A 25,984-nucleotide genomic window follows, 5' to 3' on the forward strand; every position below is an offset into this window, starting at 1 on the left:
TGATGGATCGAAGCGGCAGTGCACAACAGCGGGTCACGTTCTATGTCAGCTCTGTTTTCGCAACACCCTCTCCTTTTTAAAGTGTTAGCCCGGAGTGGACGTGTAAGGGAGAAACGATGGTGGCTGATCCCAGAATAGCGGAATGTCATCGCCTGGGACTCCTCTGAAGAGAACGTGTCCAATTTATCTCCGGCGAACTTCGGTGATTAAAGCTACATTCACACATACGACACCGTGGGGTCTTCTGCGCCCCAAGTCGACGTCGTGCACACATGTACTTTTTTGATCGTGCAATCGGTTTATAATAGTGAACGCCTCCAGTAAGAAACATCAACACATGCCCCGTTCGAATGTGGATCGCGGGGAACAGACGCTGGCAACAGTGGTGAATGGAGAGGTCACATGTCTCCCATAGCCAGAGTACCAAGGAATGGAGGTGCTCTTCTGACTTCTCGCAAGCTATTATTTGTCGAACTTGGTGAGCTTGGGAAGAAGGCCAACAAGGTTCGAGCCTTTGTTTTAGCTATGCCGCGGAGTTACTTCATGAACCCCCCTCGACGAAAACAGACACAAACATCACATTGGTACTACATTCGATTGACTTAGGTTACACAAACCAAAGAAGTCGACGGTTTCTATGAAGAACACGCCGGATCTCCCTATGAAAAAAGCCACATGATTTCCCAAGCAACAAATTTTCTCAGACATAAACTAGACCGAATCACAACGCTATAGAGAACAATTCACGAAAGTGAGTATATCACCGACAAACTCATCTGAACCCGCAACCTAACGAGGCCAAAACCAGCTAGTGCGAACGTGTTTAGTATGCGCTACCGGGCAGCACTTAGAGGGCCAAGAGGACGAGCAGGACGGTCAGGCCCAACGCGTTGAGGACGCCGACGATGCTGCCGAGCAGAGGAGTGAGGGCGATGAGCAGACCGACAACGAGAGCTAGGACAATAACGAGGATCTTGTAGACCAGGATACTATGGACGCATGTCAGGAACGAGAAAGTCCAGCAATTATAAGCTCTACCCACCCAACGGCGTACAAGAGCGGGATCAGGATGGCGGCCAGGTCAGCACCGACGATGGACAGGATAGCACCGAGGCCCTTGAAGAGCAGCTAAATTTATAGTTGTAAGTCAAAGTCTAAAGGCTGAAAATAGAGAAGACGCGTACAATGAGATCAAAGGCGATGAGCTGGGCGAGAGCGGCGACAGAGAGGACCTCCGTTCCATCTTCGGAGAGCAGGAGCTGGTCCTGGGTAAGACCCTGGCCCTGGAGTGCGGTGACCGAGGTGAGCGCCGTGTTGAGCGGCGCGGAGATCTGCGAGATGATGGGCGTGATGACCGCCTGTGTCGCGTTGTCGGAGTTAAGGTACACTGTGCAATTAAAAGAACAGTGATGCAAAAGGAAAAGCATAGACGCGTCAGCATGCACTGGGAGACGCCTGAGCGGCACAACGTGAATACTGACCGAGCGACTCGGCGAGCGGCGCGATCTCGGTGAAGGCGGTGCTAAAGATGCTCGCAATCGACGTGGTCGACTGACGGGCGACAACCTTGGCCTCCTCAGCCGCCGGAGCGGCGACGGAGAATGCAGCGAGCGCCGCGGTGAAGACAAGAGAAACAGTGCTGAAGAAACGCATTGTGAATGAACAGTGAGGTTTGGACTTTTTGTAAGCTGAGGTGCTCGAGGCCGACTGAAGCCGATGATGATTTCTGCTGGACAGTCAGGCTAACTTTTATACATCTACGAGGCCATTATGACCCCCCAAGGTGGTCCAAGAGTGTTCGCGTCATCAGGAGCTTACGCGTCATCAGCATACATGTGCTCAGCATAAGTCTTAATGGTGTGAGTGCGAGCCGTGAAAAATAGAACACAACGATGCAAACTCCGGTGCCACATGCAACGAGAACCTGTGCATCCCCTGACAAGACCCTGATGGAGCAGCCACTGTTGGACGACAGATCATAACGATAGTCAGATGATGAAAGATATTGGTCTTCCAAGATGAGGTATGAAAACACCTTACGCATAGCCTGACAATAGACAATATTCTGGAACGATTTGAGATGCCAACGAGATGCCAACGTACGCACCTGCAGCTCGAGTTACTAACCGGTATGTCTTCAGCGACACCGTGGCGAGGACGCGCTGCGTCCGACTTCCACACGAAACAAGGTCGACGACGAAATTGTAAAGTATGCCTGTGACTGAAGCGAACCCAATGACTAGAGAGCTGTGAAAGGGCATCATACTTGCCCCGGAGTATGAATGAAAACCCTGGTCAGTCGGTCAGAACGTAATTGCACGGCCGCGAGGGTGGCGAAACGTTTACCCTTTGAACGCTCAGGCACGATGAGAAGATCCTCATCGCCATGAGGCGGAATACACAGCATGGTTGACGCAAATACGGGACCCGAGCACGAATAAGAGCTTTTTTGACAAGGAATGCGGGGATGGAACATTGAGCGAGTGCGAATACATCTTTAGGGAGTGGGAATGGACATACCAAGAATAGTAAATCAAGCCATGTTACCCGGCGGTGGATAGAACTACTTTGTTGCTTGTGCTCCTCGAGCTTCAAAACTCCACCAATGGGAGTTCGAAGAAGCCCACAATAACTCGACCCCCCGAGAACGTACCTGAGTCTTGGATGGCAAAGGAACAAAGTGATGTCAGAGTACCATATCATAGGCTTGTTGAGCACATTATTGTGGAGTTGGAACACCGTTTCTGTGATCTCTGTGCCTGTCTCAGAGTAAGCTCGCCCGCGGAGACAAACGTTCACCTCCCCAATGGAGTCGTAAACCCGAGGAAAGCTTGGCCTAGCGCAATTCCTTGACAGTAGTACACAAGAATCGATCCTCCATGCGTGCCACAAAAGCTCGAAGCTCTGCATGTGTCCTCGAGAAAAGGTACTACCGGCTACCAAAGCCTCAACGTTCAGGCGAAATAATCCAGCCGTGCCCCAAGCTTGCGGAGCATTCATATGGAAATGCAAGAGAGGCGAGATGTTTGACGGGACACGTTATCTTCGCGTCGCGATTGCAGCAGTGCGAATGGGTTAGGGATGGGAAGAGAGAACGACATGGAAGGCTGAGCGCCAGCTATCGTATGCCAGCGGGTTTTCTATCGAAGGCGGAGCAATAAACATGCCGGTCGGCGAAAAGTTTCGCAAAAGAATGAATGGTCACAGAAAATTCGCTTACCATGTGTAGGCCTGCACGTCCTGGGTATGGTATACCATAAATGAATAACCGGCAGCTAATGCTTGGGTAGGTCGAAAGCGGGACGGAGGAATAGCGCAAGAGGAAAGGGTAGGACTTAGCCGCGTGTCGTGGATTGGACGGTGACATGTTGCTGCGAGGGACACCCACATCTATTGATCGCGTGATTCAAAAGTCCAATAATTGTCCAATTAGCCATATCACAAACCATACACAAATGAAGAAAAATCAACCCGCCCTACTGTACGTATCCCCTACCCACCTCGCCCCCACCCCTAGACTGCCCAGACTTCTCCCTCAGCGCCCATGCAGCACTCTCATCCGGCGTCTGCGGCAGCTGTCTCGTCCTCTCCGCACTCGACACATCACCACTACCACCCTGAACAGGCCCCGCACCTGGCCTCCGGCTCTCCCTCCAGGAGTGATTGTACGCGGGCGGCAGCCGCGTCGTGCCCGCCCGACTCACACCAACCTCTTCGAGAGGACCGAGGTCTTCTTCCTGGTTCGGTACGGGTGCGTAGTACGCGCCGCCAGCGGTTGGACTTGTGGGTCCGAGATCCGGAGACGTCATATTGGATGGCCTGCGACGATGCGAATACGACGTCTCGGTATGCGTGGCGCCGGCGCTGCTCCCGGCGTAGGCCGAGTGGCTGTGCGGGTATGAAGGCTGTGAGGGGTCGCCGCTGAAGCTCATCGATGGGCCGCCAGCTTCGATAGCGCGAATGAGCGTAGGTTCACGTTGGCTCAAAGGTGAGGTGATGCGAGAACGTACCGATTCGAGTACCCCGCTGCGCCATACTCTCAATATATGCGACCCGCTCTCTTTCTGTACGCTTGCGCTTGCGCCAGCAAAACACGCCCAGCCCAACTAAAATCGCCAACCCAGCTAAACCGCCAACCGCACCGCCAACCGCTGCCCCGATGTTCATATGGGATGTGTTGTTGCTCGTTGTTTGACTCGTCGAAGGAGAGTTGCTGCCACTCGAAGTCGATGTGCTAGTAGATTTGCCCGAAGTGGTGCTTGTCGTGGTCGTCGGGCACCCTTGAGAGGTAAATAGCTGAGATGTGTTTGACCCCGCCGTGTTGGCACCAGTCACACCCGTCTCGGTCGTATACTCGCTGTGGCCAATCAGAACATACAAACTATGAGATAGATGATCAGGAAACTCACTAGTACCATGACCCGTCGTTCCAGAACAGCCCATACAAGAAGTTTTGCAGACGTACGCCCGTATTACACGTTGCCAGCTTAATGTTGCTTGGTAGGCTCATGTTCGTGTTTGGCGAGCACCCCATGTTGTCGAGATACATCTGGTAGGCGCCTTTGCCTGCATCGATTCCAGTTGTTGTTGAGACGTCCTGTTGACAGCTTGGGATTCGTGTGAGAAAGGGAAGAAAAGAGGAGGGTAACAGGTGACGTACTTCATGCAGAGCATACTGAGCGCCCATGAGATGGAGTTACAGCAACAGTCAGCTGGGAAAGATGTTAGTTAAACCACGACAGGAAACCAGACGAATATATGCGCACCAACTTGGTCATCGCAGTTGTCCCCAGGAGTGTTTGGACGAAAGCTCGGGACCTGGTCTAACTCACGCGTCAGGGATAGGTGTAGCCACTGATGTCGAAGGGTACATACACTGTGCGTTGCATATCGATCTGAGACGATAGTATGTCATACCTGGGACATTGGGTGAGCAACATCAGCACACGAAGGAAGGCGAAGTAACGTACAAGGCGTCTCCCCAACAACATCCGAATACCAGTTTGTGAAGTTGGTCGCGCATGTCACGTTCCCCTGGGCCGACACTCCATTGGAGAAGAGACTGACGAGCGCCGAAAAGGCAACAAGGAGGGAGATAACGGGTGACAGCACAAGCGTCATGCGCACCGCTGGCGGCCCAAGGGATGCGTGGGCGGGTGCAAAGATGGGAGAGGGAGGGAAAAAGTAGCGAGCACCTGCGAGCACCCAAGGTCCACCCAAAGGCAGCTGGTCACGGCATTCAAGGCACGTCCCGGAACATTAAGCCAAGCCTGCTGCTTTTAATAGACTGTCTTTCTCGGTCGTGGTCACGATGGCGATGAGGTCCCTCGGCGGAACTTTGTTGATGTTGAGCGCAAGCGCCTATCATTGGCACGACACAGACCTGACGCTGCCTATCGATCCCAGCTCGTTTGACTGGGGGATACAATCAAAGCGTGTAGCCTGCAAGCAGCTTGATAAAAGAGCGCGATGCCGTCCCGAGCGGAGGACACTGACAGGACCCGTCGAGGAGGAAAACGTCCTTGACAGTCGTGGGATGACACAAATTTGAAACCCCGATCTGACTCCGTTTCAATCCATTTCGCGGAGGAAAGGAAAACGCAAACATCAAACATCTGTATCCGCTCCTTTCGTCAAGCACTCGCCATTTACGGCTGATCATTGCTCGCGTTTAATATCTGGTAGATGTTACCGATCATGAGCACTAGAGCCTACACGAACAAGACGAGTGTGAGCACTTCAGTCAGTCATTCATCGCTTCGAGGGGCCTGCTCATTCAGGTGACAAGTTTGCTGTTTCCCGCCCACTGAGAAGCAACGTATACATGTATCATTACACCTGCTGTCATCTAACGAAGTTACCATCCTTTTCGTCTCGGGCCTACATCCGACTGCGCCTGGTGCACATCTGCACCTTGATTGTTCTCTATGTCTTGTCTCCGGGCCTGTTGCAGGCGCGATTCCCAACCAGGATCGTATGCTGGCGGCAGTGTCGCTGTTCCTATGGTTGACACGTTATCGTCCAGCGAACCCTGGTCCTCTTCTCGAGGTGGTACATCCGTTCCGATGGTGCACGAGGCTGGACCTGCGGCCCCAGCCACCGCCCTACTTGACGGCGATGTCATTCGGGTTTGCGACACGGGTTCCATCTGCGAGACGCCCAAGCTGGAAGTCTGTCCATGTCTCGTCGAGACGGATGGAGTTGTGTCTATGCGTTGGTACGTTTATCAGTTCGCACAAAGAAGCTAGATGGGTATGACATACGATTCGTTGCATCCCTCTGCGCCATGTCCGCGATGTAGTCATTCCACGCCTCCTTGGTCTTCTTCTCACGTCTGCGCCAACTCAGGAACACTATGCCAGTTAGGATCGCAATGCCAGCAACACCTCCGACCACGCCTCTCACCACTGCGCCGGTATTCGCGTGCGAAGACGAGTTGTTCTGAGTTGATGTCGGGTTTGTACTGGATGAAGTACTGGAGCCAGTTGCCGATGCAATGGCGGTGCTCGGGCATGCCTGTGCAGTGTACAAGGCTGATGTGTTTGATCCAGCCACGCTCACATCTCGGCTCGCAATGCCGACTGTATACTCGCTTATTTTGGTCAGTCCGTACAAATCCACAGTGAATACGAACATGCTTACTAGTACCAATCTCCGCCCACCCAAAATAGTCCATACAGTAAGTTCTCCAGCCGAACATTGCTGTTACAGGCCGACGTCTTGACATCTGCAGGTAAGGATTGATTCGTGTTTGGCGTGCATGTAAAATTCTTCGTATAATTTTCATAGCTTCCCTTGCCAGCGTCTATCCCGCTGGAGCTCAGGTCCGTGACTTGTTGACAGCTAGAATTGATGTGAGCCCAACACGCCACCGCCATCCGCGGAGACGTACTTCATGCACAGCATGCTCAACCCCCATGCTATTGAGTTGTAGCAGCAGTCGGCTGCAATGAAGAGTGTTCACCGGGATATTTCGTGATAAGCTAACCTTTCACTTACAGACTTGATCGTCACAGTAGTCCCCTGGAGTTGTTGAGCGAAAGTTCGGTACTTGGTCTATAACACTCTATAATCAACCATCTATGCCTACAAGAAAGACAACGTGCATTGACTGTTACACAGAGACCTTAAACGATAGTACGTAACACCTAAGCACAGAAAGGTGAGCGCGTGAACGCTCAGTGGTCAAGGAGGGACATACAAGGATTCTCGCCAACCATATCTGAATACCAGGCTGTGAAGTTGCTTGCGCAAGTGACATTGCCTTGAGCTTGAGCAGCAGCCGCACCGCCAGAGATATGAACCGACGCGAAGAGAGTGGCGAGACTGGAGAAAGCGCGCTGCAACATCATTGACCAAACCGCGAAGATGGTGGAAAGATTAGAGAAGTCAAGACACGAGAGCAGTAGCTCTATGCATGAATAACAGCACTATAACGATCATCAGGTAGGCGATGAGCATATGACTATTTTAATACTCCCAAAAGATTGATGCATGGCGTACGGTTTCTATAGAAGCATACACCACCCCGGGACTCTGATAAAATGCCGGCGCAGCTTTGTCGGAGATATAGATTGTATTGTTTGCACTTCCTGTGCAGTCGAATCTATAGCAGATTGAACAATACGCTATTGCTTTCCGTACCGTTAATCAGAAGCCGTCGTGGACCGACAAAAAATCACGCGCACGAGGGCTTGAAACGACAAGGATGGTCAGATAGAGCAGGTAATCATTCGCGCGTTTGTGGAGTCGTTGTAACTATTTGAAACACGAGGGATGGTGTTATTGTTGGTCTGGTTTCTTCCTTTCTTCCAGTCACGGAAGGCAATCAAAAATCAATCAGAATCATCGAGATCGGTCTTTTGCACGGTACCGAGTTGTGGCTTGTTCGGCTTTTTAGCCTCAGTATATTTCCAAAACTGCATTATGCAAGTTTGCGGACGGCAAAATGCTGACATCATCAACGGTTTAACACATATCTGCATCGCCACCCAGTGTCTTAGGTAGTACTTGTTGTAGCACGATTAACAATACAGGTAAATAGCTCTCACCCTTCTCAATAAACTAATACAATGCACTCCTCTCTCTTATACTTCTCCCTTTTCTGCGCCTGGACGTACGCCGTTTGTATTTACGTTCAAGCCAAGATTGAGACTCAACGGTTCAGCAGATTTTACTTCTCCAATCCACCCTCCGTTCGTAGTCTGTCGCAAATTTAATAGTTCGATTGCAGCCATTTCCGATTTTGGTGCCCTGCAACCAGCCTGCAATTTAATTGAAGCGGGAACGCAGCGGAGGTCTCGCGGATTTTAGAGTATTTTTAGCGACTATGGTTGAGATTTTATTACGTCTAAGCTGCAAGCGGTTGCAACGCTCCTCAAAGTGGATTGCAATCGCCCGTGTCAATTGCAATGTGCTTCTAATCATATAAAATTACTATTAAATCATTCTGACTGAACAGTAATTGTAGTCGATTGCGACCGGCTGCAGCCGGAAAATGAACTTTGCGACATCCACCCGTAGTCAAGCCGTGTCACCGGGGGAGATCGCGCCGAGCCAAAGCTAGAACTCCGTGTAACCCTGGTTGTGATCGACATATTATCATCTATGTTTCCCAAAGCATCAGTTAACCAACATCCAACGTTTGACATGCAAAGAGCGTACCGTGAGGCCAGCTGCGCTGTGTCTCCCTTGACTTGTATGTGCTCCCTTTATCTTTTGTTCTCCTCGCACGTTTGCGGCACATGAGAATCCCAAATGCACCCAAAACGGAGATTCCAGCGACGCCTCCGAGTGTTCCTCCTACAGCTGCGCCGACAACAGAATGCGATGAAATGGAACCACTCGTCGCCGTTGTGCTTGTAGGAGAAACGATGTTGCTGGACATATCTGTAGCTGTAGCTGTAGAATTCGGGCAGTTTTGCTTGGTAAAAAGAGCTGCCTTATTGGCTCCATCAACATTGAAATCCGTGGTTGCCGCTTCTTGGGTATATTCGCTGGTCCTTGGATAAACCGAACTGTGCAACACATTAGAGAGAAACTCACTAGAACCATGCCCCGTTAACCCAAAATAGATCGAACAAGAAGTTTGGAAGTTGGATGCCCTTGTTGCATGTAGCACTTTGTATAGTCGACGGCAATGTCTCGTCTGTGTGGTCTTTGCAGAGTCCATCGCTGCGGGTAAGGTATTTGGAGTAGGACCCTGGGTCAGCGTCCGTCCCGTTTGGCGTCTGTTCGGGGTCGTCTTGTTGACAACTTAATGAACACATCAAATATATAGTTAGCTAAGCCATGTTGACCGTCTTTGACATAACAGCGAAAACTCACTTCATACAGAGCATACTTAATGCCCATGATATTGAGTTACAGCAGCAAGTGCCTATAAAGCATGCCTAGCATCATACCACTATCATGATAGCCATGCATACGTACTGACTTGATCGTCACATGTATCTCCGGGTGCGGATGAGATAAATATCGGTACCTCATCTATGAGGATGCGGCTGGATGTCAGGACCCGACAGCCACCTCTTCCACCTTACCATCAACTTACAATCAGGGTTACAGAGGGATCTTAGCCGATAATATGTCATACCTATAATATGTGAGCTAGATTACACGTAACGCCAAACGAGGCAACATACATGGTGTCTCGTTGAGCATATCTGAGTACCAGTTCGTAAAGTTGCTCGCGCAGGTCACATTCCCTTGAGCAGAGACCACATCTGAAGAGTAAACGAGCCACATGACGGCAACCAAGGCCACCATAGCTGCTGAATGCTGTAAAATCATTCGATTCACAGTACCTCAAGGAATGATGTTGAAGAGGAAAAACACGAGACGTGAGACGTGTGCGTGGGACGTGAGATGTGAGACTGACGGGCTCAGAGAGCTACTGAATACTACTGCGATATGTGGCAGTACTGTGATCTAAGGCGGTGATACTCCAACCATCATTAATCAGATGCATGTTTGGACTTTACAGCCACTTTCTTCCCGTTTCCAGGACAGCATTATCATCTTGTTGATCAATTATCATCATCGCTAACTGAAGGACAGTTTGTGTGAGCCTGTGGGATATAACTAACCCATATCTACACGTTGAATGCAAAAACACGGCCAGAGCACAGGCTGATACGGAAACTATCACAAACCCCTCAATTTCTGGAAAACCTTGGCTGAGACTCCGCTTATTCAAGTTCCATAAGGGTAAATTTGTTTTATAAAATATGTTTAGCCGAAGTCGTACGCGGGAGGAGCGCTGTATTGTGACACTCCTCGCATATCTTGCTGCAGTGCCAGATCATGATCTTGTTCTTGTGTGGATTCGTGAGTGGTTGGTGGGCTGCCGCAAGTTAGTCTTGCAGGTGATATGCTGGTGCCTTCTAAACGAGGCACAACGTAATGTGCTCCCTGTGAATTAGAGACAGCTATGGAAGGACCGGTCCGTGTTCCTAAATGCATTTGGGCTAATGTTAGCATGTGTGGAGGACGAGATTCTGAGGTGATGGCAAAAAGACGTACTATTATCTGCTATGCTTTCCATGTATGCATACCTATCTCTTTCTTCTTCTATGCGCTTCCTACGGCAGAAAAACGCCGCTCCACACAGTATACCAAGGCCAAGAACACCTCCAACGGCGCCTCCAGCTATGGCGCCAGTACCAACATGCGATGTAGAAGTATTATTCGAGCCTGCCGGTGTTGTTACGGAAATTGGTGGAGTGGTTGATGGTGATGGTGCAGTGCTTGCGATACTGGTCGACACGGGACATCCTTGTAAAACGTAAAGAGCTGACTTGTTCATGCCCGCTGAACTTGCCTCTGTTCCGGCTCTCTCTCGTGTGTATTCGCTGACCAATAAATATGAGTATATTATTTGAAGAGCCAACACTATGCATCTTACTAGTACCAATCACCACCGTTCCAAAATAAGTCATATAGAAAATTTTGCATACGAATACTCTGACTACAAGTAGCCGATTTGATATTCGTTGGTAAGCTCTGGTTTTTATTTGGGTCGCAAGTTGAGTTCTGTAGGTATATCTGGTATGTTCCTTTGGCAGCATCAGTGCCAGACTGAAGATCGAGTGTGTCGTGTTGACAACTTCACCATGATATTAGTATGATGAATAATTGTATGAGTGATTTGAAACAACTAGACGTACTTTAGGCATAGCATGCTTAATGCAAAGGATATAGAATTGCAGCAGCAATCCGCTTTCAAGAATGTGTCATGAAGGACTATCATATTGATAATGAAACTCGATCCCCACTTACGAACTTGATCATTGCATGTATCTCCAGGCTGTCCTGGAAGAAGGTGAAAGCTTGGGACCTGATCTTTTCACATTGTTACTTCACCAGCAGCGAGAAAGCTTGAAAGCAGAAAACCCTACATTCAGAGTTGCATATTGATCGTAGACGATAATATGTTACACCTGTTCAGAATAGTTAACTTGTATTGGCGACGCAGTTCTGGTGAAGATTCGCACAAGGGTTCTCTCCAACGAGGTCATCGTACCACTGTGTGTAGTTACTTGCACAAGTGACATTGCCCTGGATGCTGGAAGAAGCGGCGACAGGAAATAATGTGAGGCTCAGCGCAAGTAGAACAGAGAGAAATATCGAGAAAAGAGGTGTCATCGAGTTAGATGTATGTGGGCGAGTGAGGGACAGCTGAGGTCTTCTTTCGAAAGAGGATATCCTGTGTTAGACCGCCATTTATGGAGAATCAATAAATAACTGATGATCAGCGGTTTTCAGAGACAACAACACAACAACCGTCTGATAGATTGATGTCCTCGGCGGAGCCTTTACTATACGTTGGCTATCCCCCACAACTCAATCTTACTATGCTGTGCAGATACCAATCCAGGAAAATGCTCCCCCTTCCGTATATTGAATACTAGGAAAGTACAGTGCTTAAAATCTGATGCCTAATCATGTATATGGGCGTAAGATTGGAGTCCACTTTGTTCTGCCCGATCCATTTAGTTACGGGACGGGTATAATCAAGCTACTACTTTAATCTGCGCATCGCCGTCCAGCATGATGTAATGCAGTGTGGCTACTATACTTGATGGAATACGTGTGTACGATCTGCTGGGACTGTGTCAATGTGATGAGATGGTTGGGAAGGTCGTTTGGACATCACATGAGAACAGAAAGTGGCTCAGCCCGTGATTGACGCCACCACTGATCTGTTCACACGTCCACATGGTGCTTGCATCAAATGCAGGCCACTCCGAGAATCCCTGCGTTCGTGAATGATAAATGCAATGCCTGTAATTGGCTGAGGGAGTAACTAGTGGACACCGCCAATGGAAGACAATCTGTCGCACGTTCAAAATGAAACAAATACCCGAGAGACCCGAGAGGCGCTTGGAATTACAAATATAGCGGGAAGCTGAGAGGTGTTGGTAAGGCCGATCGTAAAGTTCCACAACACTGGGCAGGTACACAGAGAACATACTCTATGTAGCCTCGGACTATAGAAGAGAATCTACCGGTAACAGGAGTGGTCAAAAGTTTCTCGTTATACTCTATAGTCGTATTCAAGACCAAGGTCATTTAATCTCAGCGCTTCTATAGACCACAGCTCAGGCTGATAAACCACAAGGCATAAATGTAGCACACTGCCTATGCGCCAAAACTATGGTTGTGTCCGCGCTATAATAGCTCCAACATAGATTTCCGATGTCTCAGAGCTTTCCCACTAATGCGCGAGATGGGGTGGCATCTGGAGTATTCGGTAAATCCCGCAGTCTGGTTGTCATCTGAGGGAGCTCCTCTCTGTGATCTCTTTCCCTCCAATTCAAGTTGTACGCAGGTGGGGCACTGCGTTCCGATGGTTCTGGTATGTCTTGGCTTAATAGCCCAAAATCATGATCTTGTGCTGCTTCGTCAACGTGGGGCGTGTTGTTGAGTGAAGCTGCCGTGTTTGGTATATTATTTATGTCCACGTGAAGCGTGAAATTTCCGTTTTCTGGTAGAAAATTGGGTGTGGAGGAGCGTGTTTGTGTCACTATATGTGCTATTCTTGTGAGAATGCTCATGCAGGGGTTTAGCAATAGTAGAAGACATACCGTTGGCACCACAAGCCATCCTTGATATATATGCATACTTCTCTCTTTCTTCTTTGGCACGTCTTCTCCGACAGAATATCACTAGCCCCGATAATATTGCGAGGCTTAGGGCACCTCCCGCAACGCCGACTGCTATTGCACTAATTCTCACACGCGACAGCGCATTGCTTCTTGAGCTTCCGGAAGTCGTGGGCAGTGCTGTAGAAAACACCGTTGATGTAGCGCCCGTATAGTAATCAGATGCAGGGCATCCTTGTGAGGCATAAAGAGCCGACGTATTTGTCCCTGCTGAGCTCGCGTCTGTTTGAGCCATTTCGCGGGTGTGTTCACTAACCATGGGTGACTAGGCTGCTACGGAAATAGGACAAAACAACTCACTAGTACCATTCACCTTCACCCCAGAATAACTTGTACAAGAAATTTTGCAAACGAATGTTGTTGTTGCATGTAGCAGTCTCGATGTTCGTAGGTAAACTCTGATTTGTATTCGGCTTACATGTCATGTTATTGGTGTAGATCTGATAGGTGCCCTTAGCAGCGTCAGTTCCATACGGCACGTCGAGTGTGTCATATTGGCAGCTGTAAAATAGCATCAAGGCTAATCAAACGAGAGGTCTGTTGAAAGGGACTCACTTTAGACAAAGCATACTGAGCGTAAAAGAAATAGAGTTGCAGCAGCAGTCCACTTGAAATAGAATTTCGTCATTTAAATTGCAGAACGTGAGCAATGTGGAGGTTTCCTTACGAACTTCTCCACTGCATGTATCCCCAGGCTTTCCCGGGATGAGATGAAAGCTTGGGACTTGATCTATCGATATATTTCCTGTTACTAAACGGCGACGTCATTAGAAACTGAAATTCCCACATTCAGAGTTGCATAATAGTCGTAGACGATAGTATGTCTCACCTACATAAAATGAAGTAAGCTCGCATTCTATTCAGTCGCTTGGAGAAACGTCACACAGGGGTTCTCTCCGACAATGTCCTGGTACCACTGTGTATAGTTGCTCGCACAGGTCACATTTCCCTGGGTGCTTCCAAACGAGCCACGAAATAAGCTGAAGGTCAGTAAGCCTGAGAGAGCTATAGTTGACTTTAAAGGCTGCTTCATGGTAAGTTCTAGAAGACGAGGCATGTGCTGGGATAGGTCCGGGAGGTAGAGCTTACATATATTTATCTATGAAACATCCTGTGTTGCATTTGTCTGTGAGCAGACAAGTCCAAACGGAGTCGTGGTGCGGGGTTGTCAGAATGAATGATGTATCAGTTAGCTGATAGTCCCATCTACATTCTACAGGGTCTAAACATGAAGGCCTTGTGAAGCCATCGTCAGGGGCGAATGTTCTCCTGTTCGGAATATGCCCGCGCGCAAGAACGTTTGATTGTCAGCCGATCTAAGCGTGCGAATGCTGATGAAAGCGTTGAGATACCAACATTATTGCTCTCTGACATTGTGTCCCGTACATGAACAAAATCGAAATCACCTATCTTAAAGCTTTCATGGAAGTTATACCAGGTTGACCCAACGGACGTACTCGAGTTGCAAACGGGAGAAGTTGTACACCGGCGTGCTGCACTTCGCTATACCCGGCGGCCGGTGTGTGCATGTCCCGGACTGGTGCGAGAGATCGGAACGCAAATGCGGTGCTCTTGGACCAGATACACAGAAAGGTCGCGCGCGAACCGTGTTTCGGTCATACTGACCGTGATTGATCCTGCTCACCTATTCCAGTGTCTCTTTGTTGTCGGTATACCGATGCATCAAGGGGACACCAATACGGTCGTGCGCATACTTAGTCTCCCCCTCTAGCAGGAATCCCAAAGGAAGCGAGGATTTGAATGGCATTACGCGTATAGTTTTGTGAGATTCTTTTGATCAGTATTCTCAATATACTCGCCATATTTCGGGCGAGCGGGCGTTTCGCAAGCTTTCACTCGTCGCATGTCTACGTGGTAAGCCGACTCAGGAACGTAGTGATATTCATAGATTGGGTTTTAAATTAAGCACTAACTTACAGACCTAGTCAATGCTGTTAGCTGACTATCATCAATCGGAAGGGAAGCAAAAACAAACATGGTCGTCGCCGCGAACAGAGCCCGCAAATTTCCAGCTTATTCCTCCCAAGACACCTTTGGAATGCGATCTCTCAGCCACCGGATATGCGCTGGTTCCACTTCGTAGCCTGCCTCGCGCACCGTAAGTCGCTTGATCATGGACCGCCCAGAATCGATCAAGCGCTGCTCCACGGCATCCTTCAGGGCATCAATAGAGTAGCAGCAGCAGTCGTTCAACTCGATCTCCTGCAAACAAATAGGGAGGAAGAAGACGGGGGTCGTGGCGAGAGGTTTGAAATGGACGCTCTGGAGAATGAGTTTGGTACCTGACCACTCTTGGACAAATGCAGCGGCGTCGAAGAAATGAGGCGGATTACATATCTCGAGGGTGTCTGCTGCCACCCGCAGCTCCGATGGCAGAGACACACAGTCGATAAAGGAAAGCAGCCTTGGCGCGTGGCGGAGGGTGCGCAAGATGGTAGTGATGCATAGTACGTCGATCTCCTTGAACGTCAGAGAGAGCAGGGCCTGAGAGAGAAAGCAAGGCGGGATGACAGAATTCGACACTTGGATCATATCCCTGAAAGTGAGGTGCGCTAGGGAGGGGAGGTTTGCAAGAGCTGATAAGAATATCGGGATGATGCCTTCTACCGTACTGTTGACGAACGTCAAGGAGATGACGTGCAGGAACCTGCTGTCGTGCATCGATAAAACACCAAGAGCGCGCCCACCAAGTGTCAAGGAGGTCAAGTTAGGTGCTCTGGGGCGGGTTTCGGAAGGAGTGTCGACTAACGGTTTGTTGGCGCCTGCGCTCGAGTTGGTGTCCTGGCTGCGGTCGTCGACGTGTAGAGAAGAGAGGAAATCGGCATTCAATGCGGCGTCTTCCCAGAACTTCTCAAAAGCATTAAAGCCTGTCGATTCTTCCGATATGATAGTAAGAGATCGGATACGGCTCGAATGTACAGCTAACGACGCGAACACATCGTCGAAGTCTTGTTGTTTGTTTCCAGAAAGAAGACGGAGTCTGATGTCAATTGGCAGCGCTTTGGAACGCCGAAGGATGGAGGGTAAGTTCACGATGAAGTTCCTGGCGTTCAGCTCAGATAGGTTGCATTCGATGGATGTCCATATTGTAGGCGTCGCGGAGACTATCTCCGACCACTTGTGGCATGTCAAGCGCAGGGCCTGTAGGTCGGAGTTGGATAGATGGGTAGCAAGCTCGAAAACCACTGCAAGGAGTTCCGATGGCAGATGATCAATGGAACAACGAGGCGATGTCAACGTAGCGCTGGTGATCTAGTTGTGCGGTCCGCGCATTTCATTAGTCCACATTTATCATACAACGATCGTGCGAAGCACCTTTTGGCTTGGGGATGCCTCATCCGCCGACATGTGCAGCTGATGCTCAGTCCCTACAGCCATTCATATATGCTTCAGGAGGCGCGATCACGGCAGAAAGGAGCTCTCGGAGTTGTCTCGATGGAATAATGCGACGAAAATGCAGATAATAGCACCCGACGCTACACCTGAAAGGGGTCGACTGTGACTCCGTTACATAACACAATTGATGTCACGACGTCACTAGTCACTGCTTGTCGCGTCTGACGCGCCTTGATATCATACACGCATGTCATTGCGCGACGGGATGGTCAGTCCTGGAGAAGACGACGACGAGAGTCGTATAGCTGGGATGAGTGACTACGAACACGCGCGAACACGCTATGTACCGACTACGCTAGCCATGCCGGCCCTAAACTACGCATCGTGCCTTCCTCAAGGCTTGGTCCGATCCTCCCTAGTCCAGCGACTATAGACCATTCACCTCCAAGTTAAAAGCCAAGCTCCTCAAACCGTATCCTTCAGAGTTTTACTTCAGGGCTGATCCGCTCTCTTGAAAAACGTCTACCCCTTCAATGTTGAGTGGACTTCTCTACTAGGCTTCTCGACGCGATGACTAGCTAACAGGACATATGGGTAAGAGAAAGGAGGGATACGCTGTTTTTCAAGACGTTATAAGGTAGTAGTTACTTTCTATATTTGTCTCTGTGACAGCTCGTAGCCTTACTGAAGCTCGTCCAGCTGTAACGTCGGTTTCAAGTCTAAAGAGACTGCTATGATATATCGTAGAACACCCCATATGCCACTGTCCTACTGTTTTTACAAGTAAGCAACAAAATACAATTCAAATTCCCGATCAATGAGGTGTGGCGTGTGTCCCTAGTGAGCCAAAGCTAGTCCATCCGTAATGGGACCTGTGATCTTGGCTTGTTTCCATCGTCTCATCAGCAATGGGGCTAAAGCCCGCTGCGGTTGCCTCTGCTGTACCGTTATGTCCATCTTGTGGCACGTTTAAACGCTGGGACAAGGAAAGCGAAACCTAAGCTTACCATTTGGCCAGCTGCGTAGAGCTATCTCTTTTGGATCCATTCTCCGACTCACCCACCCGGTTCTCGGCTTGCGCCAACAGAGCAATGCTAGACCCGCTAGGATCACCAGCGCAGCGACGCCTCCTAGAGTGCCCCCCACGACAGCGCCAACGTTTGTATGAGTTGATGTGTTCTCAGTTGCTGTGGCGGTGGAAGAAACGGTGCTGGTGAAGATGGTGACGACAATAGACGGGGGATTCGAAGTGGGACTGGTACATCCCTGAGAAGTGTAAAGAGCTGTCGCAAGTAGGCCTCAGTGTCTGGTACGTCGTGCCTTCAGTCGGGTGGATGAACACGGGGGTAGAGCGCGTTATCGAGGAATAACTCACAAGAGCTTTCTCTGACAGCGTCGGAGTCCCATTTGGTGGAGTTACCTTTACAAGTTACATTGTGCGCAGATACACCAACGAGAACGCAGAGCGACAAGAAACCAGCTGCAATGGGTATACCAGAGGATAACATAGATGTCGTACACTGTCACCCTTTAGTATAGCCTGGTGAAGATGCGGAAGAGTTTCCAGGTACACGCACTTAAGCTTAAGAACGCTGAACATCTCTGACACGAGGTGATCAACAAACAACGGCTCATCTTTTCACATGCGGAGTATGCTGTATACTCCGTTCGAGGGTCGTCATTGGACGAGTATTTTGAACGACAGCTCAGGACTTGATCCGGAACGCTGTCCTTGCGCGGCCATCATGATAACGTTGTTCATCATATCGGTTGTACTCCGGCACAGTGCAATCCCTGTCGACAAGCAAATGCATTGGTTGTGTACCCAGCGGGAAGCGTAGGTGAGGCGGTGCGAGACTAATAAGATCTTAGTACGACCAGTCTTACGAAGCATCATATGAAGGAACTGACCACGGTGTTGGGCAAAGTGTGGGGCAAATAGCCGCAAGTTTGCGGCCCGGACGACCAACGCTGCGGAGTGTCAATTTCGCAACTTGCCGAAGTTTCAGCTCTGTTGTCTCGTCGCAATGCAGCCTCGAGCTCTTTCTCCTTTCCTTGGTACCGTTTGCGCAGAAGCTTCCGATTTTATGATTTAATCTCATCCGAGCGACTCAGGACCGGGACAAACTCTGAGTCTTGAGCACTCGTCGCCTCCAATACCTGGCTTTTGAACCAAACGATGCGGTCGGAACGGCCCCGCACGCGATCTCGGAACAGCTGTTAATTCTTCTGTTCAAGAAGTCACCTGTAGGTCCACGGCTTCTGTGCTCGCCGCATGTCAACTACTATCCCTCCATATGGATTCCCCCGAGTTGATGAGGGAAAACGAGTACACAATAGCGAGCTGTTGGGGAGAAGCATTGTAGGTTACATGCGCCCAAAGTGAGTTTCTTGTCCGAGCATGATGCGACTGGGGCTAATTACTTATATAGCTCCTGCCGCTCTCTGCATTCATCAACTGCGTATGGTGCTCTTCACCTTTAGTTCAATCTCCCTTGGAGCTAGAGACATTGTATGGATCCGCCGTATCTGATCTCGCCGCTGACTCGATCACACCTATCTGGGTCGGAGAAGGTGTCGTTACCTTCCACTCCTCGAAAGGCTACATGGGGGTCCTAGGAAATGAATCGAGACGTAGGGAAGAGCCTCGGACACGATGAGCGCGGTTAGTTCATGGTCATGTTCAAAGGTGCGTATCCTCAGGTAACGTCTTATACATCTTTGGTGATTAACAGCGGCTGGCGTCAACCAGCAGGAGTTCAATGGTCTGGACGATTCTCGAGGTTTGAGAACGAAGGTGAACCTTCCGTGACCTACGCCTTTAACGCGCACCAAGCTAGTACCGCGCGCATATAGCCAGCCCTTCCCCTCTCGGGCTCCTCATCTGTTTAGGTGTTAGTCACTGGTTCGGGAGATTATTACATTCGGTTTATGGTAGATCCAGGAGTCGCACACCTCTGGCATGCCACGCTCAGCATCCATCTCCTACGATGACGATATCGCCACCTCCACGCCGGTGTCTCTTATCGTCGCCGTCGCGCAGCATCTTCCTCTAAATCTCAACAATCACAGCACAACGATCCTCATCTCTCAATCGCATAAACGCTCGCTTCCATAGCATTCACCGCGATGCTGATCGCAGTCCTCGATACAAGCCCGTTCACCCCTCTTGATTGCATTTACGGCATCTAGCCCGAGCCTTATCCGACGTACCCGCCGGACGAACGTAGAGCCTTATCCTCCTCTCCGCTCCGAGGCGCCCGCCTCGTGTTTGACCACGGTTGACTTCCCAAGTCTCGAGGTTTTGCTCTCAGTCGAAAACGCGTCTCCGCTTTCCGTCCACTCGAATGACCTGGTGTTTCATCCATATCATCATGGGACCTTCTCATCGAATAGGGAACGGGTAGCTACGATCCCTTTCTCAGGCATATCAGGTCGGGTGATATCGACTTTGTATAGCCCCTCTAGACACTTTAGAGTGGTATCGCTCGAGAACGGCACCGTACATGCCCTCCTCTGGCCCTCGGAACAGCTGGGCGATAAGTCCATCGCTATTTACTTATAAAGGATGGACACGAAGGAAGCGGCTGCCTTATCATCCTAACTGATGCAGCCTCCGTAGTTAGCGTGGGCTGTGTGCAGAGGAGTGGCTACTTTGATCGTGATGCTACTATCAATACACCCTTGACCAGGGGTTCGTGGCTATTCTTGGGATCAATGGCGCTTTTCATTCCGCCGAGGAGTTCATATATACTTGTCATGCCTGCGATGCGATTTCCTCTCTTCCCTTCCTGTTTCTTTTCGTCGTCTTGGCACTATAGGCGACATGTGAGTACCGATGCTGACGTCGTGCGAGTACTTGGTGAACTGACGTCTGTGGATAGGCATTCTCCGCCTGGTTTTGGATCTGACTATAGCCCGCACGCATTGGCTATGGAGGTACGTATCTCAAAAATCTATATAACAATATATCATATCCTGCAAGACAGAATTCGTGCTGACACCCCTTGGCTTCGTCCGTTGGCTTTTTAGCAAAACCTCATCAAACTTCGCACTCAAATACTCGCGCTCGAATCTGAGATAGGGCAGCTCATGGAACGCCAGCGGGCGCTCAACGCCGACAGACACGTCGTGCAAGCCAAGCGGGCGCACATCCAGCCACTCATCTGGGGCGAGGCTCTCCGCGCCGAACGGCGCACAGCTGTGAAGTCTCAACCACGGCCGCGTGTGAACGTGCGTGTGCCCAGCTCGGGAGAGGCAGATGGGAATGACCATGGCGAGGGAGTGGGAGTGGGAGTTAGAGCAGGATCGGGATCAGGGAAGGGAGAGGAGCAGAAAGATGGACAAGCTGCGGTCGCCACCATCAGCGATGGGATCGCGCAGGAACAGGATCTAGGTTGCTTGCTCGGCGGGGCCCGTCGAGGAGACGGGAACAGTGCACGCCGATCAGAAAGGCCTGGGGGAGGGGCGGTGCCGTGGGTGCGGCGCTCGATCGCGACGCTGAGCTCGGTGCAGAGCGATGCGATGGCGGTGGACAGTCCGATTGAGCACAAGGCGACGTGGTCGGAGGAGGGCGGGGGTATGATGGAGGTGATGCGGAGGGAGTTGCCGGATCCGACGATGAGTGCGTTGCCGACGCCGGTTGGAGGGCGATATCATCATGAGGAGACAGAGGTGAGATTGCTTGCCATTATTCTTGCGATTGTGTTCCCTGTCGCTGAAAAGGATGGTGACGTTCGCGTTTTTGACTGCAGAGCGACCGCTCATCGACGCTGGAGGCCGCCGCCGACGCTGCGTCGACGTACACGGCAGTCTCGACGTCGATGTCGTTTTACTCCCGTTTCTTCGGGTTCACGAGTAAGCCAAATAGCCCGCAGTCGGAAAAGATGGGTCGGGATCTAGTTCCTCCTGTGCCTTCTGTGCCCAGGGGACCTAGACTTAGCAAACCGCCCTCGCGGGCGCAACTTGACAAGAGGGTTCGGGCCTGAGGCCTGAGGCATGATATGAAGGGAGTCTAGGTCCTAAACGCTGGATGTTTTGTTTCTTGTTTCGGCGATGATGAGGTACTGTTAACGCTGTGCGTTGACTTCTCGGACTCTTCTCTGGCTCGTTGGAGGAGGCTCATAGGAAGGATTCGATTGTATATGGCTCGGACCATGACTTGTACACTCTTTTTCACCTGCGGACTGATTGATTAGAACGCTGTTTTGTGTGTTACGTAGCTTGTAGACTTGTAGAATAACCTGATGTATGTCGATTTTCATAATGACGTCGTACAGCCCCTGTCGTGTTGCGTGACAGATGAAATCGCGAACGCGGCATGCGGAGCCGTGCACGAGCGGACCAAGTCAAGTGCGTCCCCACTGACAAAGCCAAATGCTCCAGTTCGTAACTTTCTACGTTTATCCACACCCTCAAAGCATCCTCATACGTCCCAGGAACATCTACAAACTTTCGCTGACCCGTCAGGCACCCCTCCATTACCTCGCCTCAGCGCCATTGACAGCGCGCTGACGTCAAGTCACCCCCATCGAATACGGACACGGAAATATACTTGAACCAACTTTTCGGCCCCAGCACTTCAGCGTTTTTCTTATACACTTCCCATAACCAACCGACTTACATCTGCCCACGCTCGATGGATGCTGACGAAGTCATCCCTGGTCTATGGATTGGCGGACTGGAGAGTCTGAAAGATATCGAGGGCCTAAGAAAACGTAACGTCCGGAGTGTTGTCTCAGCAATGCGGGGAAAGGTCACCATCAACGCAGTGCGTCACATTCTCTTTCATTTCTGATGGCAGCTCTAAGAGCAAGATCCGGCCCTGGTAGACACTGAATAACCATCAAATCAGCATTGACGATACCGTCGATGAAGACATCCTTGTCCACTTTTTACCCTCCATCTCCTTCATCCAGACCGAGCTTGATAAGGGTCATGGAGTTCTCGTCCATTGTCAGGCTGGCGTCAGTGCGTACCTACGGCCCCATCATGACCCTGGAGGTTCGTCTGACTTCTTTCCTGCGACTTTGCAGGCCGCAGTGCTACCATAGTCGCTGCATACCTCATGCACTCCCAGAAGATCGAGGCGGAGGCTGCGCTGGAGATGATCAGACAGGCTCGGCCCCAGGTTGAGTGAGTATCACAATTGATGCATCGAGGAGCTGCCGACTAACGTTGCCAGAACAGACCGAATGAGGGATTCTATGAGCAACTCCTCGTCTTCCAGCAGGCTTCCTACAAGTTCACCGGGCGAGATAAGACGATCAGGATGTTCTATATGCTCCGCACCACGGAGCAAATTCTCAGTGCGTGCCACACCTTCATTGCTCTCGAGTTATGAACTCAAATAAGATTGCTCGTAGATGGCGACGGCACTCTTCCTGACTCCGTGTCGATGTTCGCCAAGCACCCCCGGTCTCCTTCCGATTCTATACCAAATTCCCCCATGATCGTCCCCCATCGTCGCATCAGATGCAAAATGTGCAGGTACGCCCTCTCCCTCTCTCGACCACCATTCCCCACCTATCAAACGTCCATTAAAGAACCGAACTTGCCACCCGCGAACACATGCTCGACCACGGCCAGCTTGGGCCCCCGACGCCCGCTGGGCCCTCCCTCACGCCCGCCGCCTCCCGCCGCCCTTCCATGACCGAGCCCTCGCTCTCCCGCCGCCCGTCCTCAGGCGCTAACCAGCTTCCCGCGCTCAGCGAACTCACACCACTATCACCGTCTTCGCGCAGACCCTCGGGAGCGGGCACGGGACCTGGCGCCGATCTCCAGCTCTTGATGTCGCTCAACCGTCGGCCGTCCGTGGGGAGCACCAGCTTCTCGATCTCGCGCCGTCCGTCCGGATCTCGGCCCGCGCGTTCCGGGTCTAAGTCGGAGAATAGTGGCAGCCCGAATGGCGCTGGGGCTGGGGCTGGCAGTAATGGAGGAGGTTTAGCGCGCCCGCAGCTTGCGGGTGGGCGGAGTCTGCTCGAGAGCATGTCGATGTCTGCGCTGGAGGATGAGGACGACGATATGGACGTGGAGGAGGCTTCTGCACGGTCGAACTCGAGCGGGGCGACCACCGTGGCGGGGATGACCACGCTTTCTATATCCAGGCGCCCGTCTCAAGGTGCGAAAAGGCCGTCATTCGTGTCCATGGAGGGCATCGGGCGGGAGATATCGGATACGCTGGACGCGGCGACGACGCCGGCGGTGGAGGACGAGAACAAGTCGCTCGATTCGACTGGTGCAGCTGAGAAGAAGACCGCGCAGCCTGCCGACGCTGCCCTGCCCGTGGCGTCGCCTGCGCCGATCTCGAGCACGAGTGCCAGCCCTGGATACGCGACACCGTCGGACCTCGCAGCGCAGCTACACACGCACCCAAAGCTCGCTGCGCTGCGCCAACCCGCTGGTTTGAGCATGACTTCGATCCAGGGCCCGTCGTCGCCGCGTGTGATCGCGAGTCCACCGATTCTAATGAACTCCAAGTGTTCAGGGTACTTTGTGGAGCCTGTATGTTTATCTCTTTTCTTCCCATGGTGTCCTTTGCTCTCCCTTCCTTGCCCCGTTACTTTTCGCATAATTCGTGATCGGTGTGGCTGACTTTATCCTGCTTGTCTTGTTAGATGAAATGGATGGAACCCACCATCGAATCGGGTGCTATCGCGGGCAAGATCGTGTGTCCGAACAAAAAGTGCGGTGCGAAGCTGGGCAACTTCGACTGGGCGGGGGTGTGCTGTAGCTGTCGAGAGTGGGTCACGCCTGTGAGTTTACTGTTTTCCTTCTACCTATGGTGGGATCCTTGGGGTGCTGACGATGGTTGTTTGATGGTAGGGGTTTTGTATACATCGGTCGAAGGTTGATGAGATAATCGGTTAGGGATGTACATCCAGCAAAAGAAAGAGTTGTGGGGAGTGCATCGATGTGCTGGTATCTTGCCATATTGTCGGAGTCCTAGGGCTATGCTGTGTATCTGTGCATCTATGCGACGAGCTGGGATATATAACTATGTTCTAACTGGATTTCCGATATGGTGAGCTCGTAGGCTGTTCAGGCATCTCTCTTCCAAGATGAAGGCATCAAATTATAGCTGTTCACCATGGAACACGGGACAGCGGTCGGACTGAGATTAACGCAAGATACCAAAATTTAACTTATATTATACCGATACAGATTCTATTTTTATTGATAGTCAATTACCAGCAAGTTGCGTGGACTACATCATCTATAGTATGTTAGATTTCGCAAGGCGTCGCGCACGCCGACGCGTGTATCGGCTGACGCGAGCAGGATCCGATGTCGGCGTCTACGTCACGGTAGCGCTGGCGTCGTGGCGCCGGGTGCACTACCGCGCCTTGTTCCTTTGCATATACCCATTTTCGTGTCGCTCAGTTGACAGATGTCAGTTACATATCACGCACGTTCGTTTCGTTTCGCTCCCTTGTATTCCATGACATTCCTTTCCGTGATAGCATATGATTTTTCCTTGCTTTTCTGTCCGGCAAACCTGATCCGTACGATACCGAGCATCTCGCCAGAGTTGCACTTATACCAGACGATTAGTTACCGTCACCTCAGCGTTCGTTCCTCGCACGACGACTGAGGTGAGACTTATTCTATTCCGACGCACCTATACACATACTTACAATCCTTTGTAGTTAGCTGACCTTGTGTCTAGGTGAATACATTATTAGCGTTCGTTCCTCGCACGACGACTGAGTTGGCTGACCTTGTGTCTAGATCGTGCTGTTGCTGTAGTCGTAGCCTTGTAAAATAGTATCACTAATATTAGGCCTCTCTCATGTGCTTTCTATGATTACTCTCGGCAACAATACTGCAACAAGTATGAGAGCATGTCTATTACAAGTGAGCATCATAAATTCTGTGCTGATCATCAATGCCTCATCATCACGACCAAAAATGGCTATGCACCAGTGCCATAGGCTGTCAAACCTATAAAAAATTCTCGAGGTATTGATACGGATATAGATATAGGACACACGCCCACGTCAGAGTGATGGACATTTTTCTCATGCTACCTCCAGCACCTACCACTCTACTCTTGGCTTTAATATCATTTTCGGGTCTCTTGGGCCACACACATGATCAAGGCAACGTAACCTGCACGAGTACCTTCACAAGTTGGTACTCGGATATTGTTGGAGAGACACCGTGTGCATTTCATCTGAAAAGTCACAATATTATCGCCCACTAAATTATCTCATCCCTTTTACTAGGTATGACATATAGCCGACTGATGTCCGTATGTGACCTTCAATATACGATGCTCCTTCAATTTCACAGCTTTACCTGATAGCTCTGGTGTCTACCTAGATGAAGTTCCGACTCTTCGCTCAAGCGCACCCGGAGACAATTGTAGCGGTCAAGTCGGTAAGGACGGCTTGCTGATTATAAGCTACAGTCGTGGTTTTCAATTCGGCTGAAATTACAGCCGACTGCTGCTGTAACTC

The 25,984-nt window shown here is 50.7% G+C and overlaps 9 protein-coding genes across 9 annotated transcripts; 4 read left to right on the forward strand and 5 right to left on the reverse strand.

Annotated features, from left to right (window-relative positions):
- Positions 1-847: 847 nt before the first annotated feature.
- On the reverse strand, positions 848-2,171 carry CONPUDRAFT_162055 (uncharacterized protein; the record flags this gene model as incomplete). Its single annotated transcript, XM_007766226.1, has 6 exons — positions 2,108-2,171; positions 2,036-2,047; positions 1,482-1,961; positions 1,185-1,387; positions 1,043-1,128; positions 848-989 (listed from the first exon to the last, which is right to left on the reverse strand). The coding sequence occupies exons 3-6, from the start codon at positions 1,651-1,653 to the stop codon at positions 848-850; spliced, it is 603 nt and encodes a 200-aa protein (XP_007764416.1). The 5' UTR covers positions 1,654-1,961; positions 2,036-2,047; positions 2,108-2,171.
- A 1,228-nt stretch (positions 2,172-3,399) lies between these two features.
- CONPUDRAFT_134640 (uncharacterized protein) lies at positions 3,400-5,217 on the reverse strand. The gene is made up of 7 exons (XM_007766227.1): positions 4,971-5,217; positions 4,876-4,917; positions 4,767-4,823; positions 4,661-4,712; positions 4,410-4,607; positions 4,011-4,357; positions 3,400-3,946 (listed from the first exon to the last, which is right to left on the reverse strand). Exons 1-7 carry the CDS (start codon positions 5,119-5,121, stop codon positions 3,477-3,479), a joined length of 1,317 nt encoding a protein of 438 aa, XP_007764417.1. The 5' UTR covers positions 5,122-5,217; the 3' UTR covers positions 3,400-3,476.
- Positions 5,218-5,638: 421 nt separating this feature from the next.
- Positions 5,639-6,690, forward strand: CONPUDRAFT_134641 (uncharacterized protein; the record flags this gene model as incomplete). Its single annotated transcript, XM_007766228.1, has 2 exons — positions 5,639-6,601; positions 6,672-6,690. Coding segments are annotated over exons 1-2 (372 nt in total), but the record flags the coding sequence as incomplete, so codon positions are not given.
- Positions 6,691-10,233: 3,543 nt separating this feature from the next.
- Positions 10,234-11,646, reverse strand: CONPUDRAFT_69726 (uncharacterized protein; the record flags this gene model as incomplete). Its single annotated transcript, XM_007765961.1, has 6 exons — positions 10,234-10,454; positions 10,525-10,853; positions 10,907-11,107; positions 11,169-11,244; positions 11,281-11,313; positions 11,460-11,646. 6 exons carry the CDS (start codon positions 11,644-11,646, stop codon positions 10,234-10,236), a joined length of 1,047 nt encoding a protein of 348 aa, XP_007764151.1.
- A 1,058-nt stretch (positions 11,647-12,704) lies between these two features.
- Positions 12,705-14,199, reverse strand: CONPUDRAFT_69727 (uncharacterized protein; the record flags this gene model as incomplete). Its single annotated transcript, XM_007765962.1, has 5 exons — positions 12,705-12,934; positions 13,089-13,417; positions 13,467-13,667; positions 13,722-13,917; positions 14,052-14,199. The coding sequence occupies 5 exons, from the start codon at positions 14,197-14,199 to the stop codon at positions 12,705-12,707; spliced, it is 1,104 nt and encodes a 367-aa protein (XP_007764152.1).
- A 1,001-nt stretch (positions 14,200-15,200) lies between these two features.
- CONPUDRAFT_162057 (uncharacterized protein) lies at positions 15,201-16,603 on the reverse strand (the record flags this gene model as incomplete). The annotated part of the gene is made up of 2 exons (XM_007766229.1): positions 16,503-16,603; positions 15,201-16,439 (listed from the first exon to the last, which is right to left on the reverse strand). Exons 1-2 carry the CDS (start codon positions 16,563-16,565, stop codon positions 15,201-15,203), a joined length of 1,302 nt encoding a protein of 433 aa, XP_007764419.1. The 5' UTR covers positions 16,566-16,603.
- Positions 16,604-18,653: 2,050 nt separating this feature from the next.
- On the forward strand, positions 18,654-19,862 carry CONPUDRAFT_79528 (uncharacterized protein). Its single transcript, XM_007766044.1, has 3 exons — positions 18,654-18,905; positions 18,956-19,212; positions 19,276-19,862. The coding sequence occupies exon 3, from the start codon at positions 19,486-19,488 to the stop codon at positions 19,639-19,641; it is 156 nt and encodes a 51-aa protein (XP_007764234.1). The 5' UTR covers positions 18,654-18,905; positions 18,956-19,212; positions 19,276-19,485; the 3' UTR covers positions 19,642-19,862.
- Positions 19,859-20,462, forward strand: CONPUDRAFT_162058 (uncharacterized protein). Its single transcript, XM_007766230.1, has 3 exons — positions 19,859-19,926; positions 19,983-20,351; positions 20,408-20,462. Exons 1-2 carry the CDS (start codon positions 19,871-19,873, stop codon positions 20,086-20,088), a joined length of 162 nt encoding a protein of 53 aa, XP_007764420.1. The 5' UTR covers positions 19,859-19,870; the 3' UTR covers positions 20,089-20,351; positions 20,408-20,462.
- Positions 20,463-21,960: 1,498 nt separating this feature from the next.
- CONPUDRAFT_97040 (uncharacterized protein) lies at positions 21,961-24,534 on the forward strand. Its single transcript, XM_007766231.1, has 8 exons — positions 21,961-22,293; positions 22,355-22,493; positions 22,559-22,658; positions 22,713-22,831; positions 22,889-23,012; positions 23,069-24,026; positions 24,140-24,277; positions 24,348-24,534. Exons 1-8 carry the CDS (start codon positions 22,162-22,164, stop codon positions 24,390-24,392), a joined length of 1,755 nt encoding a protein of 584 aa, XP_007764421.1. The 5' UTR covers positions 21,961-22,161; the 3' UTR covers positions 24,393-24,534.
- Positions 24,535-25,984: the final 1,450 nt, after the last annotated feature.

Source organism: Coniophora puteana (assembly GCF_000271625.1).
Source record: "Coniophora puteana RWD-64-598 SS2 unplaced genomic scaffold CONPUscaffold_2, whole genome shotgun sequence".
NCBI lineage: Eukaryota > Fungi > Basidiomycota > Agaricomycetes > Boletales > Coniophoraceae > Coniophora > Coniophora puteana.

Coding starts and splice junctions, on each gene's coding strand:
- CONPUDRAFT_134640 (XM_007766227.1), bottom strand. CDS start 5,121: ATGACGCTTGTGCTGTCACCCGTTATCTCCCTCCTTGTTGCCTTTTCG. Junction 4,918..4,970: donor TGTTGTTGGGGAGACGCCTT/GTACGTTACTTC, acceptor CCAATGTCCCAG/GTATGACATACTATCGTCTC. Junction 4,713..4,766: donor CAACTGCGATGACCAAGTTG/GTGCGCATATAT, acceptor CATCTTTCCCAG/CTGACTGTTGCTGTAACTCC.
- CONPUDRAFT_79528 (XM_007766044.1), top strand. CDS start 19,486: ATGCCACGCTCAGCATCCATCTCCTACGATGACGATATCGCCACCTCC.
- CONPUDRAFT_162058 (XM_007766230.1), top strand. CDS start 19,871: ATGACCTGGTGTTTCATCCATATCATCATGGGACCTTCTCATCGAATA. Junction 19,927..19,982: donor TCTCATCGAATAGGGAACGG/GTAGCTACGATC, acceptor GACTTTGTATAG/CCCCTCTAGACACTTTAGAG.
- CONPUDRAFT_97040 (XM_007766231.1), top strand. CDS start 22,162: ATGGATGCTGACGAAGTCATCCCTGGTCTATGGATTGGCGGACTGGAG. Junction 22,294..22,354: donor GAAAGGTCACCATCAACGCA/GTGCGTCACATT, acceptor CGGCCCTGGTAG/ACACTGAATAACCATCAAAT. Junction 24,278..24,347: donor GTCGAGAGTGGGTCACGCCT/GTGAGTTTACTG, acceptor GTTTGATGGTAG/GGGTTTTGTATACATCGGTC.